The 16101-nt window shown below is 36.4% G+C and overlaps 1 protein-coding gene across 8 annotated transcripts in view; it reads right to left on the minus strand.

Annotated features, from left to right (window-relative positions):
* Positions 1 to 16101, minus strand: part of OPA1 (OPA1 mitochondrial dynamin like GTPase) — an 81929-nt gene that overhangs the window by 24493 nt on the left and 41335 nt on the right. For all 8 annotated transcript variants that reach the window (XM_069557464.1, XM_069557435.1, XM_069557418.1 and 5 more), the window contains 8 exons: positions 13761 to 13926; positions 11670 to 11822; positions 10287 to 10395; positions 9754 to 9833; positions 6418 to 6558; positions 4548 to 4664; positions 2149 to 2242; positions 1566 to 1676 (listed from right to left, as the gene is read on the minus strand). In XM_069557464.1, coding sequence (XP_069413565.1) covers positions 1566 to 1676; positions 2149 to 2242; positions 4548 to 4664; positions 6418 to 6558; positions 9754 to 9833; positions 10287 to 10395; positions 11670 to 11822; positions 13761 to 13926 — 971 coding nt within the window. The remainder of the gene's footprint in view (positions 1 to 1565; positions 1677 to 2148; positions 2243 to 4547; positions 4665 to 6417; positions 6559 to 9753; positions 9834 to 10286; positions 10396 to 11669; positions 11823 to 13760; positions 13927 to 16101) is intronic.

Raw genomic sequence — 16101 nt, forward strand, 5'->3', positions numbered from 1 at the left:
CCGATTTCCTTGGATTCAGAAGTATCTAAGTAAATCTTAACATGAAATCCAAACAGCTTAAAGTGAGGGATTCCCTAGCACCCAGGAAAGAACCCCGACCCCTACAGCCTGAAAACAAAGTGACAAAGTGACGAACAAGGCCCAGCGAGACTGGGGGCTGAGGGTAGGGAGCCATATCGTCCTGGTCTATGGGTTAAAGCCAGACCAGGTTTAAGAGGCATTCACATGGGGGTGTGGTGACCTGCCCAGCAGTGAGGAGAGGATCCATGGAGGAGGGTAGGCAGGCAGTGCAAAGTGCCAAAGCACAGACAGACAAAAACGGTGTTTCTACAAAAGGATGGTCGGGACTCAGGTGAGGAAGGTCCTTGTGTAGTCGGATAGGGAGGAGGAGAGACGCCTGGCAGTGTCAGAGCATGAGACCAGTTAGAAGGACTCCCTGAGGAAGGGCATCCTGGCACAGAATGTCACAACTGAGATGAGGGGGAAAGGATATTAACACAGGGGGAGGAACTGTGGTGGTGGCCTGGAGTCAGGTGAAGAGAACCTGAGCTGGGCGAGGACATTTGAGCAATGAAGGGGACAGTGACAAGTTTAGTGGCATGTAAGAGGACAGATCAGAATAAGTAAATATATTAAGGACACTAAGAGCCAGATTTCTCATCATCAGAAAAAGGAATTATAAATATGGAAAAGGGGAGATTTCTCTGGCTGGTCCAGTGGTTAAGAATCTGCCTTCCAAAAAAAAAAAAAAAAGAATCTGCCTTCCAAGGCAGGGCATGTAGGTCTGTTCCCCAGCTGGGGAACTAAGATCTCATGTGCTGTGGGGCAACTAAGCCTCCATGGCACAACTGCTGAGCCCGCAAGCCAGAGCAAAAGGTCTTGCATGCCCATGTGCCACAACTAAGACCTGATACAGCCAAATAAATAAACAAATATTTTTTTAATTACAGAAAAAGAGAAAATTAGAATAAGCTCAGTATTTGATTAGGAATACAGTTATAAATATGTGTATATATACACACACACAAATATGCACACATATGCATATTTGTTCCCTTGCTCCATTGAGCACTTCTGGCAACAGTGACATTTCAGTAACAATAAACATTATCTAGCTCCCAGCTCTTGATTTCTAAACGCTGTGCTGTGCTTAGTTGCTCAGTTGTATCTGGCTCTTTGTGATTTCTAAATATCATTCTACAAAAAAGGGAAGCTGGGTCAGGGAAAACAAGAGATGCATATGGAGTACCTCGTGATACGGAAGGACACTGTAACGACAACAGGTGAAACCTGAATGGAGTCTAAAAATTAGATGTAGTAATTTATCCTTGTTATTAAAATCTTGATTTTGATGGCTGCTAGGAGAAAATCCTTGTTTCTAAAAAGTCCACATCAAAATACTTGGAACGGATGGAACTTTAGGACAGCAACTTTCAAACAGTTCAAGGGAAAAAAGCTTTTTGCATACACTCTTCTGTAAGTTTAAAATGAAATGGAGAAATAAATGGACGTGGGGAAGGTGAAAGGAAAAGGCGGTGAGATGGAGGGAAGGCAGGATTACTTACTGAGGTCTTCGGCCAGTTGAACTCGTTTGCCAGTAAGCAATTTTACCTTCTTCTCACTGTCTTCAGCAAAATCTTCCAATACCTCTTTAACATTTTTCTCTAATCGCCTGACTGTTTAAAGCAAATAAAGGAACACAAGCAGCACCATTTTTATGAACGTACAAGAATGACAAAGTTAACAATATATATGGAGAGCAAGTTCTTATTTTTCTCATCATAGTAAATCTATTGGTAAGTTCAGACTTCTCAGTTATAGGGAGAATCTCTACCTGATATACAGTACTTTATATATTCTCAGAGATAGTCTTATTCTCAAGCCCTATTACTTTCACGGAAGTACAGATTCCCCCAAATCCTAAGTGATGCTTAGCACCCCTTTCATAACAGAGTTTTTGGGTACTAAAGACTCCTGGTATGTTTATTTCCCATATTTCTCAATTATGATTTATTAATATTTTAAAGGCAAATTATTTTTGTTTTCTTTTTTAATAAATCTAATTTTCAGGAAGTATTTTGGCATCCTTTTTAAAATGAACATTAGTTTTTTGATGTCAAATTAGAAAGTGGTGCCTCTGTGGCTTACCTTCAGTGTTTGTAAGTTGCTGTCTTAAAGTATTTGCGGTGATAGCAAGCATACGCTGTATTCGCCAAAACAGGACAACATCATTGCATTCCAACTGAAATATGAGGTGGTTAAGATTACCAGATGCAATTTAAAAATGAAAACCACAATCATGAACCCATACAACTACTAAAGTCAGTACCTACAGCTTATGAGTCAATAAAAATATTCAGATTTACCTAATATACATATTCCTCTTATAGAGAGAACCTAGTGATTTTTTTTCTGTATAGGATCTATGAAGTTCTGCATGATTTTGGGTTTTATCTGCTGCACAGCTACATAGTTTTGATTTCAATGATAAAGCAAAGTAAACTTGGGAGGTAGAGCATTTCATTATGTTCTATACAAGTAGAAGTCCACAAAATATATCCTTCATTAGCATTTTGTTTCAGCTAACAATCACATTATTTTAAATATGTCCTCAGGCTAACCTCTTTTCTTTGAATGTGCACTCAAGCCATTTTTGAAATTCACTTGCAAAGGAAAATAAATTAGTGATATTTTTAAAAAGAAGCTTATCCTCTGGGTGAGGAGTAAAAGAGGAATAGGGATTAAGAAGTACTGACAACTGTGTATAAATTAAATAAACTACAGAATATATTGTACAGCACAGGGAAACACTGCAGTATTTTATAACAACTTTAAACGGAACATAATCTGAGAAATATTGAACCCCTATCCTGTGTACCTGAAGCTAATATAATCTTGTAAAATCAACCATACTTCAAAAAAAAGCTAGCATGCTGCTTCTCAACAGAGGGAGACATAAAGCTTTTTCTATACAGAGAGATCTTTCCAACAACTGTGTGTTAGCTGCATCTGTGCTTAGTTGCTCAGTGGTGTCTGACTCTTTGTGGCCCCATGGACTGTAGCCCGCCAAGCTCCTGTCCATGGATTTTCCAGGCAAGAATACTGGAGTGGGTTGTCATTTCCTCCTCTAGGGGATATTCCCAACGCAGGGATCGAACCCGTGTCTCCTGTGACTCTTGCATTGTAGGCAGATTCCGTACCACTGAGCCACTGGGGAAGCCACATTCCAACAATTAAAATGATGAAAAAAACTTGTCAATTTTTACACTGTCACATTTAAACAAAAATTTTCTTTTAAGCCGCTCAAAAGAAAAACATTTTATGGATCTCAAATAGGACTGCTGATTAACAGAGCTCTTTCAGTATACTCTGAAAAGCATTTCTGCTTGCATGAAAATGTTCAAATACATTAGTCTACTGCCACCTAGGGGCTTCCCTAGGTCCATGGAGTCGCAGTCAGATAACTGAACAACACGCACACTGCCACCTAGGGGTTACTCAGTAAAATGCGACATTAAACTGTGCAATTGTCCATTTTAAGAACTTTATACAGTTCTTTAAAGAATTAAAGCAAAACTTTCATGATATAAAGAAAGAATTATAATATGGAGAAAAAGAATGATTAAAATGTATTACATTATTATTTCCACTATGAAATGGATGATTATGTTATAAATATACACACATACAACATGTATAGAAAGAACTGACTAAAATTACTTCTAAGTAGAAGGCAATGGCACCCCACTCCAGTACTCTTGCCTGGAAAATCCCATGGACGGAGGAGTCTGGTGGGCTACAGTCCATGGGGTCGCTAAGAGTCGGACACGACTGAGCGACTTCACTTTCACTTTTCACTTTCATGCACTGGAGAAGGAAATGGCAACCCACTCCAGTGTTCTTGCCTGGAGAATCCCAGGGGCGGCGGAGCCTGGTGGGCTGCCGTCTATGGGGTCACACAGAGTCGGACACGACTGAAGCGACTTAGCAGCAAGGGGATTATAGGCTTCCCTCATAGTTCAGTTGGTAAAGAAACTGCCTGCAGTGTAGGAGACCTGGGTTTGATCCCTGGGTTGGGAAGATCCCCTGGGGAAGGGAAAGGCTACCGACTCCAATACTCTGGCCTAGAGAATTCCATGGACAAAGAGTGGGATACAACTGAGCAACTTTCACTTTCAAGGGGATTATAAATTATTGTTTACTTTTGTATGTTTTACATTTACTTATTCCATTTACTTTCCAAAATGGAAAAGTATATCTTTCTAACATAAAGTTAACGGTTAAAAAAGTCTTTCAAAAGTAGCGTAGTGCCTATTATACACAAACAGTTTTATAAGCACTGGAATGATAGCATGTAAAATGCAATTACTACCAAAGTGGCAAATATCTTTGAAAAAATTATGAGTTAAGCTATTCTTTCTAAATAATGCATACTTTTTTTCTCAGAAGATCAAAAGACTTTAATGCTAAACCTCAAGAAAGGTTACTTTTAAGCACTTAAACAACTATCACTAAAAAACATTTCTCCTTGCTTTAGGAAACCTTACCTCAGAATCAACAAAATGCCTCTGGTAATAATAGAAGCCTCTTCGACAAAGGTTACAGTGGTTTAGAGCTGTTTTTAAGAAATGTCTTCTATAAACTTGGTGCCAAGTATCCTTAATCTAAAATAAAAACAAAGAAAACCAAGGCCAAAAAGTTACTGTATACCCTCCAGATTGATTAAACCCATTTTGAAAAGTCATATACAAAGTTTATTTATAAAAAATTAAAAATAGCAATGTTGTTATTCTGTCAACTGTTTATATCCATTAAAAAATTTGTTTCAAGATAAAGATTAGATTACTACTAATCTGACTCCTTAACAGTCTATTTCAAAATTCTGTACTGTTTCTAACAAGCATTATTATTAATAATCCAGCAGAGTAGACAGGGTGGGGATTATCTTCCCCTAGTTAGAATTAAGGTGTCTGAGGCAAACGAGGTTGTGAGCCTTGACTGAGGTCAGGACTAGACTAGGAAGCTGGTCTTAGACCATGTCCATCAACCCAACGAGATTTCCTTTCTCATTATTAAATATCATTACCTCAGCAATATGACCCCCATCGTTTTATTACTATATAGTCTGTGAGAGTATTCAAGGTTCTCTCACACTACTGTCTTTTCTTGAGCACAACGATAATGTTAAGAAAGTAAACAAGCATCACCAACACCATCTGGTGGTTGGGAAGGGGGCTGAGAGAGTGTGTACCAATTGTTAGAGGCAGTATTACTAGCTAATGGAGTGGAAATGTACCAGAAGTCACATCTCTTGACATCTCGCCCATCTAGATTACAGTACTTTGTTCCGTGAACATAGTTTCTCTTGGGGAAAAAACTGCCATTTTCTTACTCACAGAAAGTAATTAAGATATATAGCCAATCCACATCCTAAGATATGGACAAAGTCCCTCCTACAGCTCAAAAGTATCCAACCAAACACAATTTATTGTTAGTGAGAGCTAAGACTAATGTGGATAAATTACATTTATATTCAACTAATAACTGTGTGTAATCACTAGCTTTAACTTCATTTTCAATTTATAAACAATGAGATATATAACAGCATTATCTGTTTCTTTTCATCAGTTTTCTTTTCTTGTTCTGATCTCTGGTTAATTTTTTAACAAGTATACTCTTTTCTCAAGTACAGAAACATAAGCAAATACTTTCAAAAAGAATCTATGTGTGGCTCTGAAATTTCTTAAATGATTATTTCACTCCCTAGAAGTCCTTTTCTAGAGGGAATTCACTTGAGCTAGTATTAAAATGAAGTCGATCCTTTACACCCCAACTAGGGACATAGATCCAGAAACACAATTGCTTTTCAAAGACTTTCTCCATATAAGCATCATGAAAGTAAGCAAAAAAGTACTAAACTGTAATTATATAGCCTCATATTTATTTTAAAAAAGGAAAAAGAGATAGAACTCAAAGACATTATCTAATTTACTCATACACATTAAGTATGATTAAAACACATGTGACTGAAAAAACATACATATAAATGAACTATATTTAAGCAAAAATTTTACTTTGTAATCTGAGCCAGTGTAATGTGGTGTAGAGATCTGAATGTGTTTCATCCCCTTTTGCCAAAACTAACTGCTAAATTTGCCCAGATACTTCCCTTTTCTAGGTCTCAGGTTCCCCATTTACAAACTAAAGCATTACACTTAAAAAAATAATACTGAGAATAAAATTTCAAATTATTTCCACACTCTAAATCACTGAGTTCTTTTTGTCAGCAAAAGTACCCATGATCAAAATCAAATTAAGCACTTAAGTATCTAGGTAATATATCAGAAGTAATAACATTTTACTATAAGAAATCAAGACTTAGGAAGCAAACTCATGCTTTTCAGAAACGTTTATTACCAAGCTTGGGTCTACTTCCACTCCTCGTGATTCAAGGTTCTTTCGGACTGTAGTTATCTCATCACTCGCAAGGTAAGCTGGGTGCTCCTCATTACACTTCAGCATCTTCTCCAGTTCATTCTTGGTTTCATTGTGAACACACTTTGAAATGTTTAAAAGAGGTCTGTGTTTATTAGATAGTTCATGATTTGGCATAATTATAAAAACAGAGTCCCAATTTTAATATATATATATTACTTTGGCAAGACTGGTGACACACGCTCAATTGTAACAAACAAGGAAGACCAGAACGGCACGGCTTACGAATGCAAAACCACCTGGACATATGAAGGGCCACAGGGGTAAGGGGATTAGCCCTATTTACAGTATTTTACTTTGGCTGAAGTGTTTCACTGTCCAAATTACAGAACCAGACACCTTACTATGCACTTCCTTTCTTGACCTTAGGGTATGAGTTTAATCTAGGAAAAAATACCCTGTATACATGGGAAGAGATAATGTTCTATGAATGCCTTGTATCTAAGAACTGGATGACTATAAGGCCCTGTGCCTGTTGACATAGTCCTTTTCTGATAAATTAAATATGAAATTCATAGTTTTATTTTTTTTAAGTCTTTTCATTAAAAATCATTATTAGACTGCTTCTGTGAGGTATCTATCATTCTTAAATTCACTTCCAGTCTCTCCTAAACAATTATATTGCTTATAATCTCTTCACCAAATGAGGAAAACACACACACTAGTGATAACTTTGAAAGCAAAACTAGCATATGGTGTCAAAGTAACTTTATAATTTCAGTTTTCCACCCTTTCCAAGTTGCATGGTACAGAAAACTAGCTTCAAATTCACAAATTACACGAAACAAGTTACTACCATAGCATCTTGCCCGTAAGAATAACACTTAAACACAAAGAAATGGCTTGTAAATGAAACTACTAAATACTATTCTCTGAAAACATGACACATTAAAAGACATTTAATAAAGAGAAATTTCACTGTTTTCTTAAACTTCTGCTATCTGGTCTGAGAGAGGAAGGAAATCTCTAATCATGACATCCTCCCACTCTTCCCGCCCTGTTTCACTTCCACTTGTCCCCATCACACTGAGTGCCCAGGAGACTACTACTCTCCTGTCTATCCTGATCAAGATAGTTTAGCTCAAAGTGAGCTCAAAGTGAGAATGCTTCAAAGGAATGGATTTCCGCGCCTCCCCCCCCGCCCCGCCCCCCGATTAAGTAAAAGTAACAATACAAAAGCAAAAAATAATTTTCAGAACATAGATTTCTCCTCTTCAACACAGGACAATCTTAAGTTTCTTTTCCTAAGTCCTGCCAATTCAAAAAGAAATGAAACTGTTACACAGCTATCTAAATTTGCAGTATGAGACTTTAGGAATATTCTCAATCTCTTCTAGAATCTGTTTCTCACTAAAACCTCCAGGTATGAAGCCTAAACCAGTGGTTTTCAACTGGGAGTAGGAGGGTTAGAGAGACTAGAGGAGAACTGAATTTGGTGAGTCTGACAAGCTTTGTTTTGAAAGAGAAAACAAAACATTCATATACAAACACCTCCCCTGTGATTCTCCTGTCACTCCCCTCTCCAAAGTATGGCCTCCTTTCATCTACGGATCTTATGCACGCTGCCCTGAAACCCTGGAAGAAAGTTTCCTCTACAGATCCTTGCTTTGACCTTAAAACTACTGGGTTGGCAAAAAAGGTTTGTTCAGGTTTTTCCTGTTGTTGTTTTTTTATGGACAAACCTGAACGAACTTTTTGGTCAATCCAGTAATTCCCCTGTTTCTCGTTAAGGGATTCCCTTTAAGTTCAAGTTCCTGAGAAAGTAACATTTAACCAGGAACCATTCCTCTCTGAGAATGTTGGCTAAAGCATATTTACAACTAGTTGCTGAAGTAAGTTCTGCCATCATTGGTTGTTCTAGACCTAATTAAGCCTAACTAAGCCTTAAGGGTCAGACATCATTTTCCTTGGAGTTTATCTGCCTTACACCAGTTCTTTCTAATGAATGTCTCTTGTCTCAAAGTCAGAAACCTCTGATGGATATCCTTGAAATTCTTTTTTGAAAGACTGCCTCCCCGCAGCCCATCTGGCGAGCAGAAGTAAGTAATGTACTCTGAACACAGGCAAGTGAGTGAGTGAGTGAAGCTGCTCAGTTGTGTCTGACTCTTTGCGACCCCATGGACTGTAGCCAGCCCGGCTCCTCCAGCCATGGGATATTCCAGGCAAGTATACTGGAGTGGGTTGCCATTTCCTTCTCCAGGGGAACACAGGCAAGACCCAAGAGTAATTCTGTCAACTTCATCAGCTTCTCTTCCTTCTCTTCACGACTCATTTTCCCAAAAAAATCAAATTAGAAAGAAAAAGAAAGGAGGAAGACTGTCCCCTCACTATTTTAAGACAATCGGGACTCAACATTGTCAGCTTATGAAACAAGAAATGCGTAAAACCAGAAAAAGTAATAGGGTGCTGATCATATAATTAATATACATAATTCTTTTTAAAATGAAAACAAAAAATAAAGAAAAAAAATGTGATATATTATTTGGTAACCTTTCATTCTCTTTATCTGCTCTTTCAGTATTTCCACATTTGATGGTCTCATTTTGCTAATTATATGGATTCAAAAGGAAGAAAGGAAATGAATTGTACACCACCTCTTTTTCTTATCCATTACTTTCTTCATTTATGTATTTTGATTCTATAATCTATTTACAATCTTAATTTTAGGAAAAGAAACCATAACAAGGAAGGAATAAAAATGGGTAGAGGGAAGATTTTAATGACTACACATTTTCCTTCTATTTATTCACTTATAAAGTTACTTATATTTGCCTTATCATTGTGTTAAAGTGCTCATTAAGTGTTTATAAAATGAATGAATTATGTAATTCTACTTTTTGTCTGAATTTTTATACTTATTTTGTGAACACAGGAGCAAAAATGCAGAAGAATAAAATAACTTGAATAGACAATAGAAAATTTCAGTGATAACAGAATAAAAAAGTTGTATCTTTTATTCTAATCACATTTATTCTATATCCTCTGAAATCTTTTATCATTTTTTTCTTCTGTTTAAACCTGACTCTTTATTTTACCTCAAACACTTCAAATGAACAAAATAATCAATCACTCTTTTTAATCACAGCTACCTCACTTTTCAAAAAACTTTCTTTTGTAGTTTATTGTTTATTCTAAAGATTTATTAGATTTTAGAAAGGCTGATATAAAATATTTGAAATTATTAAGTTTGGTCTAGAGGCATTGAGAGATTATGTTTTAATGCCTGAATTAAAATGCTAAAGATTTGTTTGTTTTTACCTGTTCTTGAGTTCGGTTCTTCCAGTATAACCACCTCTTTTTCCAATCTGGACCTACCATATTTTCAATTGCATTTTCAGCTAGAAAAATAGAAAAAAAAATTGATCACTTACCAGGCACATAAAATGTAATTATCTTGCTTTATTAACTACTTCAAAACACTGTGTCAATACAGTAGTTGGAATAAAGAAAAAAATGATATGACTGATATGGTGCATATAGAAGCCAAAGAATTTTATACGTTTAGAATCTATGAAAACTGTAATTGCTTAAGAAGTTTCCATAAGTATAGTAGCAAATACTAAAACAGTCTGAATTACAGCTTTTTAGAATATAACTACACATAAACATGTGTGCACGTTAACATTTTAGTAGTTACAAGCAGTTGACTGAAAAACTGCACAAATATATTCAACTAGAGTAGTACTGACAAAGAACTTGAGATGTTAAAATTTTTTTAACCAATGTTCACTAAAGTTAGATGACTTTCCACTGAGAATACTAAGAATTTAATAATCCACATTCCTACTTACTATCCTTGAGACGAGCCTGAAGAGCCTCTTCCATAAAATAAATAGCTGCATCCCACTGCTGTTTATCCGATATGGATCGATCTTCTAAAGCATTGTGTTGAATAACCCTCTGAAATAACAAAGAAAAACAACTACTTTGATTTATGTCTTGTCAACTTAGTAATTTTTTTCTAACCAACAGCTCAGCAAATATCCAAACTAAGAGATGTATCTACAATAATATAAAAGTATGTCCCTCCCATGCAAATGCAGAGGGCCCCATTATCTGCCTGCGTCAGCGTCCTGTATACTTCAAGTTACACCCTAGAATCCTGGTGCTCAGGAGCTAATGGTTCAGATCATATCTACTGCTTCTTTTTGCCATATGTCCTATGTGTTAGCATTTTAGGAAAAGAAGAAAAAAAGCATAAACATTATCTCACTGTTACTAATAGTGGAAAATATAATGGAAGGAGGCTTAAAAGATCTACACAATCTTAAGTAAATGTGAGCTACTTATTATAAAAAATTGGTTTTCAAATCTTATACTTTTAAAATTAATGGATGAATGAAAATGGCACCACTCTCTCTCAGAAAACCAATTTTATTAAGATGCTTAACAAGAATAAATATGGCTTTCAAATATGAAGACAAACATTTCTTAAAAAAAACAAAACAAAACACACATTATAATTAGGATTGGCCCACAGTAAGATATGCATTTCCAGAAAACAGAGCAATCTTACCAACAGTTCCTCTCATAACTGAGCAGAAGTCAAACTAATGAAGGTTTGACTATGGTGATGAGAACATTTTACATAACAAAAGATTTATCAGGTGATGAAGGTCAGGAGCCAGGCCTTTCTTTGTAACTAAGACAGAGTGAGGGCATGTATCCCAGCTTTGCCAGTGACAATAATAGATATGCTTAAGAATGAAATAAAATAATGTTTACAAAATACACAGCCGAGCTTCTGGTACCATGTAAGCATCCAACACATTATGATTTTAGGAGTCTTAACATTTTGACTCAGTTCCAGTCAAAAACCAATGCATCTAATTCCTTTTGTTATCACTGAGGGTAAAATGAGAAGCAGCTATCTATAGCTCAGGCCCATGCAAATTTTGTGGAAGTTTATAGAAACCTGTTTACTGCAAGGTTTGACATTTTTTTCCTGAAATGATAGCCAAGGAAGAAATAGCAGAGGGTGATTTTAGAAGGGCAGAGAAATGTCAAAAGGCCGATTGCATTCTATAAATCTATTTCTTCCCTTCATTGTTTTCAGTATTTTCAACTCAGAACCTAATTTAAACTCATATAAAAATAGTCTCCTATAAAAGAATATCAATTTGAGAAATCATACAAAAATATGAGGCTGGCACCCTAATATACAAATGACATACCAAGCTGTCCTCTGCAAAATCATTCCACTTATGACGTTTGATACTTTCTTCCTTAACAGCCTCTTTGAGTTTATCAAATATGTCATCATGTTCTTTTCCTTTTGGTTCTGTCATGAAGCGGGAAAATTCTTCTTGTAGGGTCTCCCAAGCTACCTAGAATGATTTAAAAGAAAAAAGCTGTATTTATATTCATACTTTCATTTAATGTGTAACAGGAAAAATAAACACATAAATATAAGCCAGGTAGCTGTGATAAATCAGTCTATCAGAAAATACATATGAAATCACATTTTTTAAAAAAGATAGCAAATATAAACTCTGCCCTAAAGACCTCATACTAATGCTGGTGGGATAGATTTGGCCCACTGATATGTTTTGCTACAACACATATATGGCCTCCTCAATTTAAAAAAATTAGTACTAACATTTAAAAACAGAGACTTCATTTAAAATCTGTTCCCAGTCTCACTTGAACTGTCTAGCAACACTGGGCCCACGTTCTACACACCTCTGCCCGCTGGAGCAGAGAAAGCATTCAGCCCCCATTAGCCACTAGACTCAGTTCACTTACTTATTTACTTCACTTTCTACAACATCTGAGTTTGCCTGCCTCTTTCATACTGTAAAAAGTTTTAAATTTCTTAATGATTTAGTCTTTTTCACATCTTTTCCCTTATGCAAATGTATGAAGCAATGTGTCAACACTTTCAAACAAAGGTGAGTACTATTGAGTTTTGTACTGTTGCTAACTCCCAATGATCTGAACAGTGAAACGAGAGCACGGTGTCAAAAGCAATTAAGAACTAAACGTACTTAGTACTACGTGGGCTAGTTACTGTTGTACTTAATATTCGGCCCTCTTCATTTTAAACATGAAGAAAGTATGGCATAACTGTCCAAGAATACAGAGTGAGGTATTAAAATCTGTTTCCTGACCTTAAACAGGTTCACATCTTTCTACCACACCTAGGTGTGACGGGAAAAGTAGCAAAAGAGAGTCACTTGCCATTTTTATGACTGCTTCCACTGCTTGAACCTTAGGATATGAAAATACGCTATCATGGGACATGGCCCATGTCAGGGCCAGTTGTGAGAAGAGGTGGCAGCAGCTCTCTAATTACTTTAGGGGGAAATGTGCTGAGACCAAGGGTCAGGAACACCTGAAGGTAGAATGGCTGCAAGAGTTCCTAGAAAAAGAGACCTGAGGAAATTGAGAGCAGAGATAAGGCAGCAAAGACTAGCAGGATAGGAAAGGGTAAAATACACTTGAGTAAGTAGATATTGACATTTTGTTTCTAGTAAGTACGAAAAACAAAATTATTTTTTACGTGGATTCTAATTTTGTGAGCAACTTCACACAGAGGCAGAGGACACACTGACTGATCTACAACAATCACTCTTGAGAGTAACGTGCGTGGCAAGATCAATTTGGATGATGGTGGTCATCACTGTAAAGCAGCTGGCATTCACTGAGTCATTACCATGGACCACACATTGTCTATGTATTCTACATATGTTAACTCTTGACTCCTTATAACAGTGTTTTATGTAGGCCACGTTTTCACCCTTATTTTAGGGATGAGAAAACAGAAACATTACTAAGCAAATAGCCCAAAGATTGCAGTGGTAGAACCAAGGTACACAGATATCAGAAATGCATTCTCTGCGAGGAAAATGTAACTTTCTTATATTCCTCGTCTAACCTTTAGGCAGGTTCTTAACTAAGGACACTATTTAATTAAAATTGAACCCTGCAGAAAAAGTTAAACATTTTCCTTATGGCATATCTAACCACAGAAGTTAAAAATATTTCACATTCAAGCAAATTTTGCTGGTTTTGTTAAATGCCACCTTTGGAAGGAGAAACAATACCCTCACACCAACACCATAGCAATTAGCAAAAATTTTTAATAGTGGTAACTGATAGCAGCATTAAGGTTAATCCCAACACAGAGATCAGGAATAAAGAATAAAAGGAGCTTAAGATGCAAAGGAACTATAGAGGCTGTGATGGGAATAAATCATAAAATTCACAGCTCCTACTCTCTTCAGATAATGCTTCTTACCCATTTAATTAAATTATATCCTAACCTCGACTGCTTTATTAGGAAGCTGCTTATCAGTCCACTGTTTAAGCTTGATATCTACTGTTGTGTTAAAAGTCCCAGAATTCATGGTCTGTGCAGCTGGAAGATAGATGTTTTCAATCACATGAGTTGATACTCTTTCCCACAAAGACTGCTGAAGGATTTCCTCCCTGAAATTGAAAAAAAAAAAGTTCCAAGAACATCAAATTCAAACATAATATCAAGTTTTTATAAACAGCTTCACTGAAGAATCATTAACGTTATCATTAACTTATAATAAGTTGCATATATTTAAAGTTCTGACAAACATACACGTCTGTGCATCACAGTAATCGAGATAATGAACATATTCATCATCTGCAAAAGTTGCAACCACTAGATTTACTTTCTGTCACTACAGATTGTATTTTCTACAGCTTAATGTAAATGCAATCATATACCATGTACTCTTATTTCATCTGTCTTCTTGCATCAGCATAATTATTTTGAGATTTATCTATAACATTGTGTATATTAGTATTTCACTTCCTTTTTTGCTGGGTAATAGATGATTGGATGGCATCACCGACCATGGGTTTGGGTGGACTCTGGGAGGCCTGGCGTGCTGCGGTTCACGGGGTCGCAAAGAGTCAGACACGGCTGAGCAACTGAACTGAATATTCCATTACACGAGTCTGTTTACTTATTCACCTTCTGATGAACATTTGGGTTGTTAACAGTTGTTGGTTATCACAAATAAAGCTGCTATTACCATTCACGTATCAATACAAGTTTGTGTAAGACACAGGCTATTATTCCTCTTGGGCAAATAGCTAGGAGCGGAATGTCTGGATCATACAGTAATTATATATTTAACTCTAAAAGATACTGTCAAACCATTTTCCAAATTGACGGAACCACTTTACATTCCCAGCAGAGGAGTATGAAAGTTCTAGATACTCTACATCTTGCCAACATTTGGTATCATTAGTTATTGTAATAGGTGTACAGTGGTATCTCAGTATGGTTTTAATTTGCACTTTCCCAATGACTAGTAATTCTAAGTATCTTTTTATGTACTCATTTACCTAATATTAATACACATTTTATATGTGTTGACTGTGAAGCAGAGTCCAAGACTGTACACTTCTTGGTACAATTTTAATAATTTATCAGCACAGAGCACAGAGATGTTATGGTATATTGCTAGGTAAAATTGCTCAACATTTCATGATAATATAAAGGATGAATGATCAAGCTGAAAATTGTATCTTAAAAGACATCTAAATAGAAAAAAGAAAGTTATTTTAACCAAGAAAAAATTTGTAATCTCTAGAAAATATTTAGTCAAATTCTCCAAAATTAATCTCTACTGTAAATAGTCCAACAACATAAAAAAACACCCTGCTTATCAAGTGATCAGTTTTAAAAGTAATCTCACCTTTTAGGATACAGTTACAAAGCTCAGGGTAACAGAAACACCCTCTTCTGTCCAAAAGCCAAACTGTACTTTTCTTGGTTGAACACTCTCTACTGTGCAAGTTGACTCATATTCACTCAACATTTTGTGTAACATTAAGTCTATTGGGTCAATAAGCTTAGCTGCAGGTTTTCCTTTGCTAATTTTCAGGTCTTTTTTCCATTACCACCAGGAAACAAAAGTATGCAAGGGAAGACCAAACAGCTGAAGAAGATGAAAACGTATATACACATCCAGTTGTAAAATAAGTAAGTCACAGGGCTATAATATACAGCATGAAGAATATGACCAATAATAAGGTAGCAACTTTGCATAGGGACAGACGGTGACTAGCCTTACAGTGATTGTTCCATTATGTACGCAAACGTCAAATCACTATGTGGTACACCGAAACTAACATAATGCTGTGCATCAACTGCATTTCAATAAAAACAGAAGGGAGGGAGAAAGGAGACAGACAGAGTGTGAGGAGAGGATGTACACTGAGGGTCAGAAGGATAAAGTCCATTTAGTCATGGCGATAATGACAGATAACAGGAGAATTTTAAGAGCAAGATGGAAGAAAAGAAGCTTATCAGGGTCATCTATTCAGGCGACTTTAAACACGAACTCAAGACTTCTGAAAGATGAACAAAAAGTCAGGAGTCAGCCTCTGACCACGAAGGCCTTTCGCTGCTCCTGCTGCAGTCTGTAACAAGACTCCACAACCCATACACCTTTTCAAGGAGATCGTAACAAAATTCCAGACCATCAAATTCTGACAAAACTTAGGTAACTTCTTGCAAAGGACCCTCAATGATTATCTTCAAATTCTGCTGCTTGACGCTCCTCATTAGCTGAACGTGTTTCAGTGTCAGGAAGAGGAAGCTATGTTCTCCCAATCCCA

This window comes from Ovis canadensis, chromosome 1, assembly GCF_042477335.2.
Source record: "Ovis canadensis isolate MfBH-ARS-UI-01 breed Bighorn chromosome 1, ARS-UI_OviCan_v2, whole genome shotgun sequence".
NCBI lineage: Eukaryota > Metazoa > Chordata > Mammalia > Artiodactyla > Bovidae > Ovis > Ovis canadensis.